The 19,161-nt window shown below is 39.5% G+C and overlaps 1 protein-coding gene across 12 annotated transcripts in view; it reads left to right on the plus strand.

The window, feature by feature from the left end:
* The window catches only part of LOC121952334 (unconventional myosin-XVIIIa-like), a 100,690-nt gene that overhangs the window by 34,091 nt on the left and 47,438 nt on the right, over positions 1–19,161 (plus strand). For all 12 annotated transcript variants that reach the window (XM_088088099.1, XM_088088100.1, XM_088088090.1 and 9 more), the window contains 10 exons: positions 454–544; positions 3,035–3,227; positions 7,715–7,801; positions 9,537–9,675; positions 11,085–11,244; positions 11,826–12,012; positions 13,083–13,308; positions 13,450–13,559; positions 15,785–15,850; positions 18,244–18,372. In XM_088088099.1, the coding sequence (XP_087944225.1) occupies positions 454–544; positions 3,035–3,227; positions 7,715–7,801; positions 9,537–9,675; positions 11,085–11,244; positions 11,826–12,012; positions 13,083–13,308; positions 13,450–13,559; positions 15,785–15,850; positions 18,244–18,372 (1,388 nt within the window). The remainder of the gene's footprint in view (positions 1–453; positions 545–3,034; positions 3,228–7,714; positions 7,802–9,536; positions 9,676–11,084; positions 11,245–11,825; positions 12,013–13,082; positions 13,309–13,449; positions 13,560–15,784; positions 15,851–18,243; positions 18,373–19,161) is intronic.

Below are 19,161 nucleotides of genomic sequence, written 5' to 3' on the forward strand. Positions count from 1 at the left end.
GAGGATGGACAAAATTGACCTCTGTTTCACCTTCCCTCCATACCCCCTCCCACACGAACATACAGTCATAGATGTGTGTGCACCATTAAGTCACTATTTTGTGTGAAAATGGAGCGAATTAGAGTTTAACAGGTGGCTGTTGCTGCGAGGCACAGACACGAGTGTGCGCTCTTTGATCTCAGCAATTCAGCAACACCTGAGTCCTAAATGACACTGCTTTACAGAGGCTATTTCAGGCCCAATTTGAATACTTCATGCCTGCCTCTGAGCGTAATTTGCCCAAATATGATGCTACTGTACATCCTTTAGAAACAAATGCTTTGACCTTAGCTTTTACAGCTCAAAATATAGAAACTGCAACCTCTAATTCAAGCTGTTCTTATATTTGTTGATGTTGTTGCTGTGAACTTGCTATTTCTGATATTTTCTGTGTCTGGCTGCTTCTCATAATAGGATCCAAGGCTACGGCCATGGAGTGTTTAGAGGCCATGGCATCTGGACTCTACTCGGAGCTCTTCACTATCCTCATTTCTTTAATAAACCGGTCAGTATTTTTTGATCCAGACATTTTCTGAAGCTGTATCAAATTGAATATAACATGCTTTGGCTGCAGCATTATATAATGGAAACCTGCAGATCACTTAGGGATCAGTTAGGGATGCACCGATTTATCATGCACACATCCGTACCGGCTGATATTTGCTTTGTTGACAGCCCCTGGTCTCTTGGCAAATAAAGGCCCGGACTGTTATGTTGCAGTTCAAAATTAGGATCCAAATGCAGAAAAACATTGCAGGCAGGTGGTTTAAACTGGATCACTTTTCTTGTGCTGCTTTTGGAAGCCTTTGACAAGTAATTAAATCTTTGAAACAACAAAAAAACTCAAAAGCACAATAGAACTGAGATTCAAAACTAAGCTGAAAACCAAACAGCGTGACACTATGCACACAGGGATAAGCACAGGACACCTGAGAAGAGGAAAGACACAGGTATATATACACAGAAAACAAATCACAAGAACAAGACACAGCTGGAGCAGGTGAGCTGGCAAAAGAAAGGGTAATACAGTGATTGGCTGACATTGGCTGAGGGTGTGGCAGGGAACACTCAGGTGGAGTATACAAGACTAACACAGGTCAGGTGTGTAGGGAAGACTCTGGGAATAGGGAAAGATAATGAGACTGATGTAAGACAGGTGTGGCAGAAAACACGCAGGAAACAGACAAAGGTAGGAAGTAACACAAGACATGAGGCATAACCTGCAAAATAAATCGGGTAACTGACTAACATGAATAAATACATGAAAAAAGCAAAAAATACCAATATGAAAACCTAAAATAAAGTCCAAAAGATGACGGACTACAAAGAAAAGCCTAAAGTTATGACAAACCCACCAAATCAACATTAGCAGCGCCAAATGCCCCCTGCTGTGTTGCCTCTTGTCTCGGTCAAAAACGTCGTGCATGGACACAAAGACTAAAGCCAATGGAAAACAAGCACAAATGTTCTGCACTCTGCAAAAGGCGGTACTCTGTAAATGTCATTTGAAAAGGAAAATGGGAAGACGGTCTTTATGGTAGTTAGCAAGATGGCACATTAACAACACAATCCAATGTTTAAGGAACAAAGCACATGTACTGCACAGTGATGAATAACAGCAGAAATGTGTTCTCATACGCTGAGCTGAACTGCCACTCAAAGTGATTCAATTCACTGAATGGCTCCTCCATTACTGAGGCCAATAGAACATGCTAAAAACATGAGCCCAAGATTGCAGACACACCATAGTGACGAAGGTGAAAACACTAATAATGGCTCAATGGCTCTGTCAGCTTGGTGTGTCAGGGCCTCAAGATGATGCTCACTGTTGGCAGTGGCCGATGTTTTTCCGTTTTGTCACATTGATTTTGCTCAGGCTAAAGAAACGGCTTGAGACTTATGGCCTCCTGTTGAAAATTTAGAAGGTATTTGGGATGAACAGTGATCTATGCCGGGAGGCCATCACACACAACAAAACACACAAAAAACTCACTAACGACACGTCGGGGGACACACCCAGTTGTTTCTCTCCTAATACGACATTTTTAACAAACCCCTGAGAGCTAGTTAAAGTTGGTTGGAGGCAGCCGGTGGCCAGAACTAACAGCTAACAGAGGATGCATTAGGTGACATTATGATGCATTCAAGCTCTGTTCAGTGTAAATTAGTATTTGGCGAAGATAAGTTCTGACGTTCTCATGATGTATTTAAATGTAATCTTGTAAAATGTAGATTTTGAGAAAGAAAGAGAGAAAGAAACTTGAATAAGGATGGTTGTTTGAAGGAGAAATTTGTTGATGTTTTCACAGCAACATAAAATAAATATTATAGTGGAAATTACATTATATTGTATACAGTAAAATGCTTTTGAAATAATAATAATAACAACAACAACAACAAAAATAATAATATTTTTGACATTTTTTATGTTAAAGAAGGTTATTTTAAAGATTCTTTGATCAATGTGTATTTAAGTATCGGCTGTCAGCTGTTGGATAACGGCCAAGTTGTTATTTTAAACATTGGTATTTGTACACACCATTGGACAAAAATCGGCATCGGCATCTGTATCTGTATGTGTATCTGTATCTGTATTGCCTCAGAATTTCACAATTGGTGCATCCCTAGTATCATTTCAAAAGAGCCTTTAAGTCTGCTAGAAACATATTTCATATGTTTCTAAATCTTGACATCTTGAATGAAATGTTACTGTAGATTTTTCGGGGGGTTAGGCAATGCATGTCCAGACAATGTTGGGTTTTAATTGTTGCTTTAAGAGTATAAAAAGCTATTTTGAATTTAAGGCTTTTGGTTTAGGTAAGTACAGAGCTAGGATTATGTTTAGTAAGGGTTAATGTTAGGGATGTGGTGAAGAGAGCTAAGGTTAAAGCTAGGGGTTATATGCAGTAAAAGCAATCAATAAAATGTGGTCTCAAGTATCACACTGTGTGTGTGAATGTGAATGTATGTTTGTGTTTTGCCCTGTGTGCTTCAGGGCCTTGAAATCCAGCCAGCACTCTTTGTGCTCTTTGCTCATTGTGGACACACCGGGCTTTCAAAACCCCAGGCTGGCCAAGCGCGAGTGCGGTGCAACCTTTGAGGACCTGTGCCACAACTACACTCAAGAACGTCTGCATTCGCTCTTCTATCAGCGCACCTTTGTTCAGGAGTTGGAGAGATACAAAGAGGTACGGACATGTGAAGTGTTATGCACGGCGCGTTACATGCAGCCTCATTCTCGCTGCCTCTTGATTCCTCCCACCTCTTTCTCTCTCTCCCTCATCTCTCCCTTTTGTCTGTTGCTTTCTCTCAGACACATCAACTCCAATAGTGTTTGTGTTCACACATCAGACACACTATCCCTCCCACCTGCCACAAGCTGTGACAAGCCAAAGTAGTTCATGTGTTAGACCTTCTCATTAGCGATGCCAGTCTTCACCTCTTCTGCCGAGATCAAAGAAAAGTCACTCACAACTGCCTTTGGGAGACACGCCCAGCTTCACAGAGCCGCTGTTGCTCTCTGATCAAGGAACTATTCTTTCTGTCTTCCTTTGAGTTCTGTTCAACAGCGCTGGACCATTACAACCGGGCACAGTTGGCCCAAAGAAATTAAGATATTTAAGAATATATTTAAAAGATTCTTTTTTTCTTTTTCTCATCACTACCTTTAACCCTTTAAAAACTCCTGCAGACGGCCACACGAAATTGCTGTTTGCAAAATCCTGAACATGTATCAATCTAAAATAAACACCATAGCTAACGTATACTTTCATTTTGCTGTAGAAAACTAAGGCTTCTGTCTGTCTAGTTACGCGTCATTACCTAATGTATCCTGACGTGTGGTGCAAACATATAATTCACTATGATTTCCCCATAATGACTGCAATATCCTGGAAATACAGATCTAAAATAAAAACCATAACAGCCAAAACTTACATGCTTGTAATGATGTCACCACACTATGTTCCTTGCGGTGCAAAAATTTGCACTCTGCTCATAAAAAATGAGCATATAATAGTAACAATAAACTTTTTTTGTATCGTACTTTTCGATGTGACAGCAAAAAACTGCATGGAACTAGCATAAGTGGGCGTGTCTGTAAAGGGGAGAGTGATGGGTGCCCACAGAACACTTTTCTTCATTCAGATATCGTGAGGTCAGATGTCAAGGGACCTCTGTGAAATAGCCATGTCGTGATTCCATCGCCAAAATTTAACCTAACTTTGAGAGTTATTCAACCCCCTTCCTGAGAGGCTAGCATGACAAAGTTGATACCTGGATTCCTCAGGTCCTCTAGTTTTAGATATTATCAGTATCATCTCTCTAGCTTCAAAACTCAGCCCAGTACAGCCTCTTAAAGATGGGAAATTTGTCCAGCAAATAACGCAATTAAAAAAAGAACACGTTGTGTATGGACCAAAATCACATCGTGATTAACATGTTAATGCTGACAGCCCTAATACATATACAACTAAATAATGTAGATAGTACAACTATCAACAACAACAACTATCCTTGTCCGCTATTGGCCAGAGGCGAGATACTTATTTTAAACATTGGTATTGGTATTGGTACTGGTATCTCCTCAAAATTTCACAGTTGGTGCATCCCTAGTATCATTTCAAAATAAATAATAATTATAAATAATCATTATTATCATTATAAAAAATTAATAAGAAATAATCTATTAAAAATTGATTTTTATTGATATGCTTAGATTTCCACATTTAATATATTTTGGATCAGTTTCGTTTGCACTTTTATTTTGAAAATCTGATAAAAAATAATCAATTTTTGTATTATTTTTTCAAAAGACACAATTTAAATACTTTTGTCAAATATTATGGTTTATTGACTTGAATAGGATTTAGCAGATTTCAGGGATATGAAGCATTTAAAAATACTCCAAGAAATGAGATCAAAATAAGCAAAAGTAGCAATCAAGCACAGGCAGACAGTTTCTGTCGCAGAGTTGAAAAGGTTCAATATATCAATCTATTACTGCTGTTCCACCTTAGCTCATCTCAGATAAATCCTCATTTAAAAACTCAGCAGATATCACGCTGAAGTTAAGCAGAATCATATTACTTTTAATACTGTGAACAAGGATCCTGGGATTTCCCACCCACATTCCCACCTACATCCTCTGCCTGGGAGGAAGGGAAGTGGAGCGAAATGAAGAAGTATTGCATAAATCTGTAGAGTGCAATTCTCACATGTCAGTGCATCTTGAAAAATATAAGGAGCTGTGAAGCTGTCATTGAAAACTGGGTCGAACGCATTTAACGTGGCACACAGTATCAACAATAGAGGTGACAGGCAGGTTAAACTCTGATACAACACAACGCGCGCATGCTTTGTACTGTCACATTAAATGCTGCTGCGACTGTGTGGATAGTTTTTTCGTATATCCTCCGCGCATTGACTCCCCACAGCAGAGAACAACAAATCATTTAGGCTACTTCACATACACTGTCAACTGGAACAGTGGCATCTGTCACGGCCACACTATTAGCACTGCCAACATTTCTCCACACTCCCTGCGCCGCCTGCACTTTGTCACTTGTGAGCTGCTGCACGCCTGTTTTGCTCCGGTGGAGGTAATTTACTGTGTTTATTTCCACTTTTATTGCCGAAATGTTATTATCTGCAACAGTAATGAAATCTTTTAGAGTTTCCATTTACCTATAGGAAAAAAGACAGTCTCAATGCCAAACGTTGTTGTTATTGTAATAGATTTGCTCCGGCTTTTAGTTTTCTTACATCTAACGTGCCAATGTTTTTCATTTCAATATCCGTAAAAAAAAACTTTGGGAAATATTACAGCTGCCTGCACCCTCTCTAGGTGCACAGACACAGCGACCTCCTTGTGATGAAAGAAGGGGAATCAGCATTTTAAGTGGATGACTGGCACCTGTGTGCAGAGTTGTGGGACCAGCACTTGCCTCTTTTGTCTCATATAGAGACAAGTCAGGACGGGGGGCTGGGCTGCAACTAACCATTGCTTTTATCATCAATTAATCAGACAATTATTTTGTCATTTGATTGTTTGGTCTATTTAACAGTAAGAAAATAGTAAAAATGCCCATTTTAATTACCTACTGCCCAGGGTGATGTGTTCATGACTTGTTTTGTCTAACCAATGGTCCAAAACACAAAGATATTCAGCTCATACACCACCAGTGTTGTACTGTTATTGAAAATTAGTGGTTACTTTTCTCAGACGCAAGAGAATTACTTAACCAACTGCTGCATTTAAATGTAATAAGTTACTAGAAAAAGTAATTTTTGTGTTACTTTTTAGATCTGCGTCAATTCTGCTATTAAAGCTCAAATAGCTTTATTATTTTACTGTTGCTGTGGCACAGTGTGAAACAAGGCAATGGCAAATTGTATCTATGATAACATCCATTGTCACCATGATGAAAAGAAAGTAGCCTAGAACAATAAACACAATAAATATGTTTTGATAGGGATATTTATTGTGGCCTCAACGGGTCTTCTAGTTAAGCAACATAAGTCAGTTTTGACTATTTTGGCAGATTAAAATTCAATAATAAGTGTTCCATTTGACAGTAATTTCTTATGGTGACTGACCTAATGAAATAAAATAATAAAGATTATTTACAAAAACATAAACACACTGAGGTTTACCCTTTGTAACAGTTATTCAAATCCTGCACATAAGACTACAGCTCACCACCAAATTGTGTTTAATTGTACCTGATCTTGAGAAAAGAAAAAGTAATGTTTGTATTTCCAGGAAAAGCAAGCTTTAATTGAACTGTTGGCAGCTGTGTGCGCTGACGGTCTAATGCTGAGTGATTGGATAATTTCCAGAATTTATATTGCTGCAGAAAGGTCGGGTAACTGGTGATGCGCTGGTCGACAAAACCAAAATAAAATCAGATTTAAAAAAAATTTCTGACGGTCTATGCTCAACAAAGGAAACATGAACAGGAAACAGGGAACAGGAAACATCACCAAATCTAAGCTTAAAATAGTAACATTTCATCAAAATCACCGTAATCTAAAAAATTTTGCCAAACATGAAGCGTTTGCAATAAACATGTCCTGTATGAGACATTAAATGCGAAAACTGAGGCTTTTTTCAGCTCCAGGATTTCATTTTCAACTTTTAACTTTAGAAAATCAAAGGGCAAGTTTTTAAAATCTAACAACATTCTCCGTGCCAAGTTACTGATATTATTCTGGGCAGCTGCTGCTGCTTGTGTACAGTTTATTTGGGAAAAAAGTCATTTGGGAAGGATCAAAATAAAAAAATATATCACCTTTTTTCACAGTTTCCGGATGAGCAGAATGAGTATTGCAGAGTAATCGATATTAAAATGACTAATGACTAACTAATGTTGTCAGACAAGTTTAATTTTACATTAAAATAACAAACTTATTACTTAATCAAGACATTCTTACTTTCTTTGACACATCTCATGAATATCATCCTCCACTTGATAAAACATTATTGTGTCCACAGAAAGATATTAACCCAGGGCTAGAAACTATCATGAAAATAACATAAGCAGATTTATTTGATCAGTCTCCTTTTTTTTTCTGATCTCCAAAAACCGACACTATTGACATCTACAGTTTCTTGTGTTATTTGGCATCATCACAAGTCATTAAAGAGTCTGTCAATCTTCCCGTCTTCCTTCAGGAGAACATAGAGCTCGCTTTGGATGACACAGAGCCCAGCACATCCCTGTCTGTATCCGTGGTAGACCAAGCCTCAAGCCAAGCACTGGTAAGTTCAACATTTTCATGCTTCTGTTGTCTTCATTTCTGGCTCAATTTTTTTCTGCTTATTTCCATGCATAAATTCAGCGTTGCCTCTGAAAGCTTCTCCGAAACACCTAAGAGACTTGCATCCCTTTTCATGATCTATTTCCACATAGTAATCTCCCGGCACTCTGTTTTATTCAACATTAATTATAGTCTTTTAGCATCAGAAGTTTTCTTTCTGTGTGTTTTTTTGTTATATTGAAAGGTGTTTGGCTGAGGCTCAAAAGAGAGGGTTAGAAAGCAGGGAGAGAAAAAGGTTATGGAATTGACTTCAAGAAAGAAAATCGATGTTTGGCCTCTGCAGCCTGTGATCTGCACCATGGAAACAGAAATGGCAGAGTTTACAGAGTCATAGATCACTTTTGGTATAATTCCAATGCATTTGCTTTGAGTGCTTAACTTTTTAAAGGGTCCGCACTCTAATGGGAATGTCATCAGAAGCGGTGAACTGTGGTGCATCACACAAAAAATCCAAAGGGAGGGAAAAAAAAGCACTGATTCTTCAAAGTCATTTCTAAAGTTGGCTCTAAAGAACAGCTGCTTAAGACATTTTGAACCTTGATTTTTTTTTCACAAGCATGTTTTTTTTTTCCTCTCTTGTTGTAGCTTAGATGACTGTTATCGCAAACAGCCTTAATGCTCATTCATTGCCAGCCTCGTCGTTGTCATATGTCTCTTCCAAACTGATACTCTGTTGTATTTGAAGGCGGCGTGGTGTGCTCTGCTGATAAGGGTGTCTCCAGTGGAACTTCGTGATAGCTGCAGTTTTTGGTTTTGTGATTTTAGACCCCCTGCCTCCCCAGATGCTCCCAGGGTGGATCAGCCATGCCAAACAAAGCTTGCTACCTCACTGTGGGGCTCATTGTCATCTGCAGAACAATAGTTGCTCATCTAAATGGACAAAAACTGCATCATTTAGACTCTGACAAAAGTTTAAAAGCAAAAAAAAGTGTGCTTTTTTTATTTATTTAAATATACAAACAAAAACCTTCCCTGTGCACTTATTCCGAGATCATCAATGCTGGAGTGGGTTTTATTTTCTTTCTGTGTTCACTCTAATTGTTCTACTAATTGTATTACTTTTTAATCCCTTTCCCCCCGCCACTCTTCGTATTCATGAGCTCTTTTTTTTTTTTTTTTTTTTTAGTTTCCATTTCGATTAGAAGGAAAAGCTAAATTGATGATGCCATTATCGCGGCGACTGCTGGAGGGTGCAGAGACCACAAATGCTTTTGAAAGTTTAATTTCTGATGCTGGTATTACTATCGTGCCCACCATAACCAGCTCTTGCTGGGAAAACACATACAGTGCAGAGAAGTACTTTTACTGACATTGGGTGAAACACAATATATCAGATAACTAAGGAGACTGTGGAGGCCAGCACTCAGCGTTTTGAAGGATAATTTTCAGAATCTTTCATAAGTAGCGATATTTATATATATATTTATTTTTTTAATGTCCTCGCATTAAATAGCAAAAGCAGGCTAAATGGCCTTGTGGCAAGGTGGATTGTTGCTCCTGTATGATGGAGAGATGGGAAAACATAATTGCTTTTGAAGCAAATCTGTAAAATGCAAAGGAAGTAAGAGGTACAGTGATCGTGGCAGAACATTTTGTGTCCATGCTGGGATTACACAAAGCACTCATGACCTTTGCGCGTGTGCTTCTGTGTGTGTGTGCACGTGTTTATTTGGTAGGTACGGATGGTACGAACGGATGAGGCGCGGGGCCTGCTGTGGCTGATGGAGGAGGAGGCGCTGCAGCCCGGGGGGTCGGAGGAAACCCTGTTGGGACGTCTCTTTAGCTACTACGGACCTGCCGAGGGCGAGAGTAAAGGTGAGGAGAAGACACACACACACACACACACACACACACACACACGTATAAACTCAGACTTGAAGCTAATACAGTGCATGGCAAACATTCCACTTGACCATTTTAAAAGAAATTGACTGAAAATTCTTACTTGCAATTGCTTTTAAAAACATGGGAAGAAGTCAATGAGCAACTTAGGAATGAATGACCCACAAATTAGGAAGAAATTAGTAAAAAGTACAGGAAATACCTGGAAATTAGCAAAAAAAAATCTACTAACTTCTTGCACTTTGTGGGACATTTATTTGCCCCTTTCCCATGTTTTTTTTTAAACTTTGTTTTAAAAAAAAAACCAGAAAAAATGACTACTGAATCTACCTTCTTCTGCCTGCTATTTTTGGGCACATGAGGCATGCACTCTCGCGACTTAGGGTAGCTGAGCGCGGCCGAATGTGCGAGAATGGGTAACTTCCGCCGGCGGAGCAACTGACTTCCAGTTTAACACTTCGCTAGCTTGAATGGTAATCTCAAAAATGTAATCTTGTGGCTCTTTTAGACTTTCCAAATGCTATGACACTAGTGTAATTCCTCTTTTGGCCAGTACGTAAGATTTACCTCAGAGCCTGAAGCACCTCCTGGGGGTTTGCTTTTGGGGAGCTGCCATGCCGTCAGTCTTGTTTATACACTCTATGGTGTGAATTAACATGTTTGGTGTGAACTTCCATCTCTGTTTTTTGGCATGGAATAAGTGTTAAATTTGTGATCATTTGTGAGAGCAGAATCATCTCTGACTCTGTCTTTCAGAGTGTTTGCCAACTCCTGTTACAGGTTTAATTTCAGATAAAGACATTTTACTGTGTATTTTTTACAGTGTTTGGGACTATAGTCTTTTGCATCACAATAAACTGTACAGTATCATTGAGAATATGCTTCTCATATCTCTATGACAGACTGTACACAAAGAGCTCTGACAGATTTACTGTAGATGAGTCAGAGAAATCCTCTCTGTTCATATTGTTGGCAACCCTGACAACTGTTTCTTGCCAAGGTTACAGCTTATAGAAATGATCCTAATAAAACTCAATGGAATTATGGAAACGTGCCTTCCAAAACAACAGCTGAGAGCCTCTCATTCATACTCTTTATATTGGTTGATTTGAGCTTTTTCTCTCTGGTTTATCACCCATATCTCTTTGATAGTCTACCGCATGAACAAGTAGGTTGGGAACAGATTGTCTTTTATTATGACTGTCAGTAAACTTTATCCAGGTTTGTGACAGCCTGTGCATACCAGAGTAATCAGATGAATCTTTGATAAACCCTTCATGCAGCACATTCCCAAACTCCTGAAGGAGCCTGTTAATTTCTTTCATTCTCTCTGCGTATGTACAATGAGCTGAATCTCACACCACCTCCTGCATCTACATCAGGTCACACTTTTCTCCTGAAGAGTGAGAAGGAGAATCATTTCCTGCTGGGCCACAGTCACGGGACTGACTGGGTGGAGTACGATGCCTGCGGGTGGCTGAACTACGCCAAGCAGAATCCTGCATCTACTAATGCGACAAGCCTCCTGCAGGACTCCCAGAAGTAAGTATCACACCAGCAAGAGAAGCCTATCTTTCAGGTGTCAACCCGGTTTAAACCTGGTTTGACATCAGTTTCCTTGTGCTGCATTCAAATGCCTTTTATACACTATTTGACCTTTTAAAACCTGAGCAAATTTGTTTGACTTCTTTTGAAAAACATGGGGAAAAAAAATCCATGACCAACGAGGCATGAAATGTCCCATAAATTGTAAGAATTAGTAAAGGGTGACAAGAAAATTACTTAAAAATTAGTTTTAAAAAGAGGGGCTATAACTATTATATATATATATATATATATATATATATATATATATATATATATATATATATATATATATGTGTGTGTGTGTATAGTCACTTTTAGGTAATTTTCTGGTTTTATTTTTGCTTATTTTCACATAATTTTCTTATAACCTTTTTTTGCAAATTCTTGGGACATGTCCTGTTAGGATGCTGGCTGTATTCCATTACCGTGTTTTTGGCAGAAACCCAACCAATTTTCTCAAGTTTTAAAGGGTGAAGTATTTCTTAAAGTGGAATTTTACAAAACTTTTCAGGCTGAAATAGTGTGTCTTTCTGTAGGAAGATCATCAGCTCGTTGTTCATGAGCCGAGCAGCCGGAGCCACCGTGCTCTCTGGTTCCATTGCGGGCCTGGAAGGGGTTTCCCAGCTGTCCTTGCGAAGGGCCACCAGCATGAGGAAGACCTTCACCACAGGGGTGGCTGCCATCAAGAAGAAGTCCTTGTGTATCCAGATAAAGCTTCAAGTGGTGAGAGGAGAGGATGGAACTAATCAGTCGGTTGAACTTTGTTTTAATGTCAACTCCAAGGACACTGAGAATCAGCACTCTAGTGTACATCTTTTTTAATTAAATGGTTCAGGTTTGGTAAAAGGCGGGACATTGACAGGTTGATGTGAGTAGCATAGTTTAAAAGAACATGGATGAGAGTAATGCCAGTAATTGGGTTGCACCCAGGAGCAGTTTCAGACCTAGCAAGTCTAAGTGTAATGTGGAATTATGGATTATTTGTAGACTCATTATAAAGCCAACATTTAAATATGGATCATAATGATACTACTACTACTACTACTACTACTACTACTAATAATAATAATAATAATAATAATAATTATCATAATAATTATGACTTTATTTGTATAGCACCTTTAAAAACAGAGTTCACAAAGTGCTTTGACAAACAAGACAAAGCAGAGGCAAGAAGGGTTTCCTGTAGAGGAACCATAACAATAAGAGCCAAAAAAAAATGCTGAATTAGGGCCAGACAAAAGAGAGAAAAAATCAGAAATTTTTTTTTACCATGACAACCCATACTAATAAGAGTAAATACAATTCAAAGAATATAAGCAGTAAACACAGAAATAATAGCACTAATAATCGAATTCAACATGATGAAGACAGCGTTAAAGACAAACTAAAATAGATAAATTGAAAAACATCACATAAAAGCAAATCTTTAAAAAAAGACTTTCAGGAAGTGATTAAAGTCATTGACTCTGCCAGCCTTGTAAGATTTTATTAAATAAAAAAACCAAAAATACAACAACTTTTTTTGGACCGTGTATTGTACAATGTGCTTAATTATCCATGTCTGCAGCAGGGAACAGAAGTTTGGAGAAATAAGGACATCATGGATAATGAAACACAAATTTGCTTTATTGCAAAATGTAATATTGTAAGGTGTGCATGTCAAGGCCAGTATGCATATCATTTGGTTTTTTGAAGTAAAGAATGTAAGCTACTGATTACATATAGCTAAGTCACAGGAGGATAATGCATGGGCCCCTCCAGAGTCCCTAACCCCGCTGTGTATTTTCCAGGATGCTCTCCTTGACATGGTGCGGAGGTCCAGGATTCACTTTGTTCACTGTATATTGCCTAAGGCGGATGCCCTCAAGGCTTTGAGTGGATCCCTGTTCAAAGCAGGGGAATGCGAGGCTCAGGGGGAGTCTGGAGATCCCGGCTTAATGCAGCTGGATGTAGCCTTGCTCCGTGCTCAGCTGCGCGGCTCCAAGCTGCTGGATGCTCTCCGGATCTACAGGCAAGGTGAGGAGGCTGCCCTCACTCACATACTAAGGACAGGATAGCCATACAGACTTCTCCTTTTCTTTTCTTACATAGTGTTCCTCCTCAAAGTATGTGTTACAACACTTTCCAGAAGTCAGTGTCGTTTTTTGACCTTCACAGGTTACCCCGATCACATGGTGTTCTCCGAGTTTCGCAGACGCTTTGATGTCCTGGCGCCGCACCTCACCAAGAAGCACGGGAGGAATTATATTGTGAAGGACGAGAAGAGAGTAAGTCAATCAGCCAGAGAGGAAAAAGTACAGCTCCGCCAGTGGCCAAACACGGCATGATTAATGTTGTGAAGAGGCAGCTTCATTACATCTGCCCCTGAATTGTCAGCAGCCAACTGACGGGAGAAATAAACCCTCATTCATCAGACCCATTGTAATGATCTAATCAACTTAACCTTATCAGTATCGTGCCTGTTAAAGAGGCAGATTGCTAGTGTGGCGTAGAAAGTGCTTTGCTGCATTCAAAGAAACAAAATACCATTCAAGCACCTGTACTTATCATCTATTGCAATCTGGGCATTGGAAACAAGCTGCCAAGGTTTCTCCCTGTTGTTCTGACAGCAGTGGCGATTTACCTCTTTTATGCTTTTGTTTTTAAGTTATGAATTAGGATTGTAAAAAAAAATGTTGCTGTGAGATTTACACAAACGTTAAATGGATACTATTTAAGTTCCTGGATGCTGCTACCATGATGTCAACTCTCTCATGGTGGGATTACGTTCAGCCAATAAAAGCACATGGCAACCAGCGCTGGGAAGTCAACAACCACACATGCTGGCAAGGATGGTTAGGATTAGGGAAAAGAGGCACATGGTAAGGTTTAAAAAAAAAAATAACATCACACGCCGAGGGGAAGCAAACACCAGACTCCAGCATGAAAGTCCAGGGTTGTTGGATCCATCCACTGCTTCTCTAGCCTGCCCTATAAGCGCCCTCGCGCTCTTCATATTACGTTGTTTCCAGTAACCAACCTTTCAATCTGATGCTGTTCTGTGGGTTATCATGCGGAAGTCCGGCCACATTTCTAAGTGATGCCGCCTATCAGACTGCCACTGTCCGACCTCGCATAACAACTATTCGTCTCCGTTTTCAGTTGATGCAGTCCAGCAGCAAATCAGGCAGACACAAAAGGTGGCGCTGGAATCTTACGTGGAAAGCACTGTAAAAGCGGTGGTATTTGATGACTATTTGATGAAAACGGGAGAGAAAAACAGTCAAATAATAAAACAAGGCCAATCGAATATAAATCAAGACAGTGTCACTGCATTGCCTATTTCTCGCCTAAAACATTTTAGAGAATTATTTTATTGCCTTGTTTAGCTATAATAGTGACAGTTTGTTAACAGGAAGTGGGCGCAATCCTGCTTCCCTGCATAGTAAAATCAGAGGCTGAAAGAAATTGAGATCAAACGGTGAAACTAAGCAGTGCTGATCAAATATATATCAAGAGTCCATTTAACTGTTATATGAGATTGTTTGGTAACAGCTAGCTGCCATTGTGTGGAATGGACAAAGTCACCTACTAGCTGGAGTGTTCATTGGTCTGGTATGGTGCAGTGCATTCTGGTACTTGTAGGTTTTCTACCTTTTGCGCAAAAGCGAATGCCATAGCCCTTTTTTCTCTGTTTTCTACGGTCATGTAGCACCAATTCTAAAAGTATTTGCATCTCTCTGCTGCACTCATAGCCTAGTTTTCCGTAATGACCCTTTTTATATAGCTGAAATACTTTAATTATCGATGAGGGCTGTGCATCAATGCATTGGTCCTCTGCATGAGAAGTCTTGCTTGAAGTGCAGTGGAGAGAAAACACAAAAGTTTGTTTTTAGAGAGAAATGAGAGAGAAAGAGAAGATGAAAGAATGGGGTTAAGGGAGAGAAAAGCTCTTTTTCCCTTGTGTTTTGTGGCTGAGTTTCTGTGGAAACACTGGCAAACAAAAGCCCCTCAGTGCTCGTGGTGAACCTCTCCTGGTGTAATCTAGACGCCTTCTTTCAGGCTTTAGGCTCAAGTAAAGAGGAGACAACAATACAGCTACAGTATACATGCTTGTGGATGGACAGGGAGAGGCTCCAGGCTGGCTGATGGCGCGCCTCTGCAGAAGCTGCAACAGACCACCATGTGGAATATGCCAGGTGGATTTTGGGGGAGGAGGGGACAAGTTGTAATTGGTTTGTGGTTGGGAGGTTCTTAGGAGTCAAACTTTTCCCGTGCTCGCTGACTTACTTTTAAAACAAAATCCAACCGGGACTGGTGTGAGAAGAGAGGGGAGGAAGCTGCACTGTACCATTAGTTCAGCATGGCAACTTAGGGGAACTGCGGACTACTGAAGTGTTGCAGTGTCAGTAGAAGTTCCCACCGGATCCAGCAGTTGAAAGACTAAGTGTGTGTGTGTGTGTGTGTGTGTGTGTGTGTGTGTGTGTGTGTGTACATGTGTGCCTTTACCCAGGCTGTGGAGGAGCTACTGGAGTCCTTGGATTTGGAGAAAAGCAGCTACCACATGGGTCTCAGTAGGGTAAGTAACGCCACCGCATCTCAAACAAATAAACAGCTTTAAAATGATTGAATAAACCTCTGCCAGTTTCCCTCCTCTTAAAGCTCCGAGCACAGAGCTGTAGCTTCTTTCATCCTTGTGTGTTTTTTTTCCTTAAAAAGACACTTGCTGTCTGGGGGGAAGTGTATCTTTCATTACACCTGTCCCTCTTTGAGGTTTGTTTGTCATCCTTGTTTTGGAGACTTGCCAAGCCTGGCCCCCTTTCTTCTCAGTCTTACAGCCAGTGGCTACCCGAGAGGCATGTCTCTACCCTGCCCGGCGATGTGACCGTAATTCTCCCTTTCTTTGCAGGTCATTAGAGCAAATTCTCGCAACTGATGGCCCTCTTTGTTTTTCCCCATGACCGTTGTCAAGTAATCACAGTAAACACTGGCTGGCACACCGAGGTCTAATCCTATCAGCCGGAAAATGGCCATCAGCCAACGACAAAATCAAAGGAAACAATAATGTAGAAAAGAGTGGAACTTGTGCTCCCAGATATGTGCGCTGTACAGGGTCCCCTCTTTTTATAAAAAAAAAAACAACACATGACACGTGAATGGTTTGGAGGCAGTGGCTTCGCATGGTGCCACACTTTGGAGTGTGAAATGGGCTCAGAAGTAGACAAGCACAGTTGGCCATTTACAAAGCATTCCAGTGGCATCCTAGCAACCTGTCTCACTTGCATGCCAATTACAGCAGCCCCAAATAACCTTGCGGCTGTGGAACCGCAGCTTTTGACAGGATCTGCTATTAGAGGTAGCCACGTGTCTGAAAAAAACAGCAGATACATGACAAAGTACTACATGAAGGTGATGATAACCTCTGCTCAGCTCCATAAAGCAATGTAAAGAGTATTGTCCGGTTAATGTCCTGCTCATCTGTTTGATAGAACACATTTTGAGTCACTATATCTTTATAAAAAAATGTGCTGAATTTAACTCAACCTGGTTGAGCTATCTCTAGCATTCAGTTTAGGTATGTTAGGCTAAGAAATTCCACTAGATGTTGCTTTGTCTTTAAATAGTCTGTCCTTTCAGTTTGCCTCCCACAGGAGGTTAATAACAAGACAAATCTCACCAGACATGAGGGCTCTGTGTGGTGGGATTTTCAAAGGTAGGCATATTTTTCAACATTTTATAGTTTGGCCTTCGGTGATAAAGGTAGTGAAGCTAAGCTAATTTCAATAAAAAATGATGAAAAAAAATATTTATCTGAACCTCTGATCATTTATGGTCGTTAAATGATGCATTTGAATTCATCCATTTCATATGCAGTAAAAACATTTTTATAGGTATGATTTTATTTTTAATGTTCTGCCAAATGGTTGAATTGGCCTTTTATGGCAAAGCTAGTAATGCTAAAATAATATTTTTTTTAATGAAATAGAACATAATAAATGTTCACTGTTGCTAATATCATAGATTAAATGCTGTCAATTATGTATTTGTTGAAATAAATTGAAAGAAATTACATCAGTATTATTATTTACGATACATTTTTAAAGTACTGTAAAGGTAAATATGGGTAAAAAAAAAAATACTAGGATTAGTATTACTACAATACCATGGTCAAAAAAAAAAGATATATATTGGTATACTAGCATATTATGAGCATTAAAACAGTAAATGATTGTAATTTTGTTTTTTTCATCATGTTTTACCATGACCATAAACAACTATCTCAATCATTTGATAGATACCTTTATTTAAAAAAAATATAGGGCCTCTTAAAAAAGAAAATAAACATTGATTTTTGATATGATAGCCCAAAAGAAATAAAAATGTTAATAAAACATCTTTCCATTGCTTTTTCCTTAGAGAGGATATTAAAGGAATATTCTCGATCGTTTCCAGCTTCTGCTTGGTAAACAAATCAGATATGGAACTTGTATTTTATAAAGCATGGAGACTTGCGTAGAGAGACCTTGGATAGAGAAAGTCATGATTCGTCTATTTTAATAGCTCACCGCCTTTACATCAAGAATGCATTGGCAGTGCCTAATCCCTCTGAGGTACATAGACAGGCCATGACGTGATCTGCTTTATATTGGCTGTTTACCTGTTTTACCTTTGGCCCAGATTAGAAACAGACAAGGCTGATTGTCCGAGATAATAACTTAATCACAGCTCTCTCACTTAGATAAGACTCAGCTGTCCGTGGATTACACTGCCTCTTATTGATTTACTGCTTCAGCGCACTTATTTACTTTTAAACTCTGTTCTGTTTATGTTTTTTTTTTTTTGGCTCTTTTGGTTCACACAAAACGGGGTCTCCAAATCCAATTTCCCCCTGGCTAAAAAGAGCATTACATAATCTCTCAATTATTTATCCTTTGCTAATAAGTTAATTTGTTTGTTTGTGTTTTGCTCTAGTTGTTCTTCAGAGCTGGCACCTTGGCTAAACTGGAGGATCAAAGGGATGAGCAGACCAAGCGTAATCTCACCCTGTTTGAGGCTGCCTGTAGAGGCTACCTGGCGCGCCAAGCCTTCAAGAAGAGGAAGGTAAGCAAGAGGTCACGCTGAGAAGAACGGCTTATACCTAAATTAAAGTTAGTCTAAGCCAGAGGTAGGCAACCTGCTGCTCAGGAGCCACATTTGGCTCTTTAGCGCCTCTCCAGTGGCTCCTTGTGGCTTAAAAAATTATATGGAAATGAATATTATTATTTATAAGAATTTTATAAATACATCTTCCTGTAGACCCAAAATGATTCTTACATCTGGGCCACACTGCATGTGTGAGCAGGCTACCTTGCTGGACTGCTGGGTCTTGCATGCCTGTGGTGTTCACACATTTTTGCTGCAGTGCTGCTGCAGAGCTGCTTGTTGCCATAACAACTATATTTACACGATTAAAAGCAGATATTCCTCTCATTTATGAAGTCATGCAACCCACTGCATTGTCAACAACACGGTCCTGCAAATATTTTACAATAATGCATGGCTGGGAAGCATGCTTACCCAATGCAGTTGCTGGCCACCCCTGATAAAATTGTTGCATGATAATAATTGGAGGTGGACTTTAAGAGGCTGTAGTGCATATTTTTAAACTAATGTGAAGGTAGTGGTATGTTGTGAAAGCAGACAACCTAATGCATCAATTATTACCAACCACATTGGCATAGTATTATGTTTTAGCGTATAATGAGGAGCGAAACACAGAGCAGTAGGCAAGCAGCTGTTAAAAAAAAAAAAAAAGAGCTTTAATGCTGGTAAAAATCCTCCCAAGAAACCAGGGAACAAAACAAAACAAAAGAAAAAAGAAACAAAAGTAAACTAAAAACCAACAAGAAT

Source organism: Plectropomus leopardus, chromosome 15 (assembly GCF_026936395.1).
Source record: "Plectropomus leopardus strain MGB_pleo_1.0 chromosome 15, ASM2693639v1, whole genome shotgun sequence".
NCBI lineage: Eukaryota > Metazoa > Chordata > Actinopteri > Perciformes > Serranidae > Plectropomus > Plectropomus leopardus.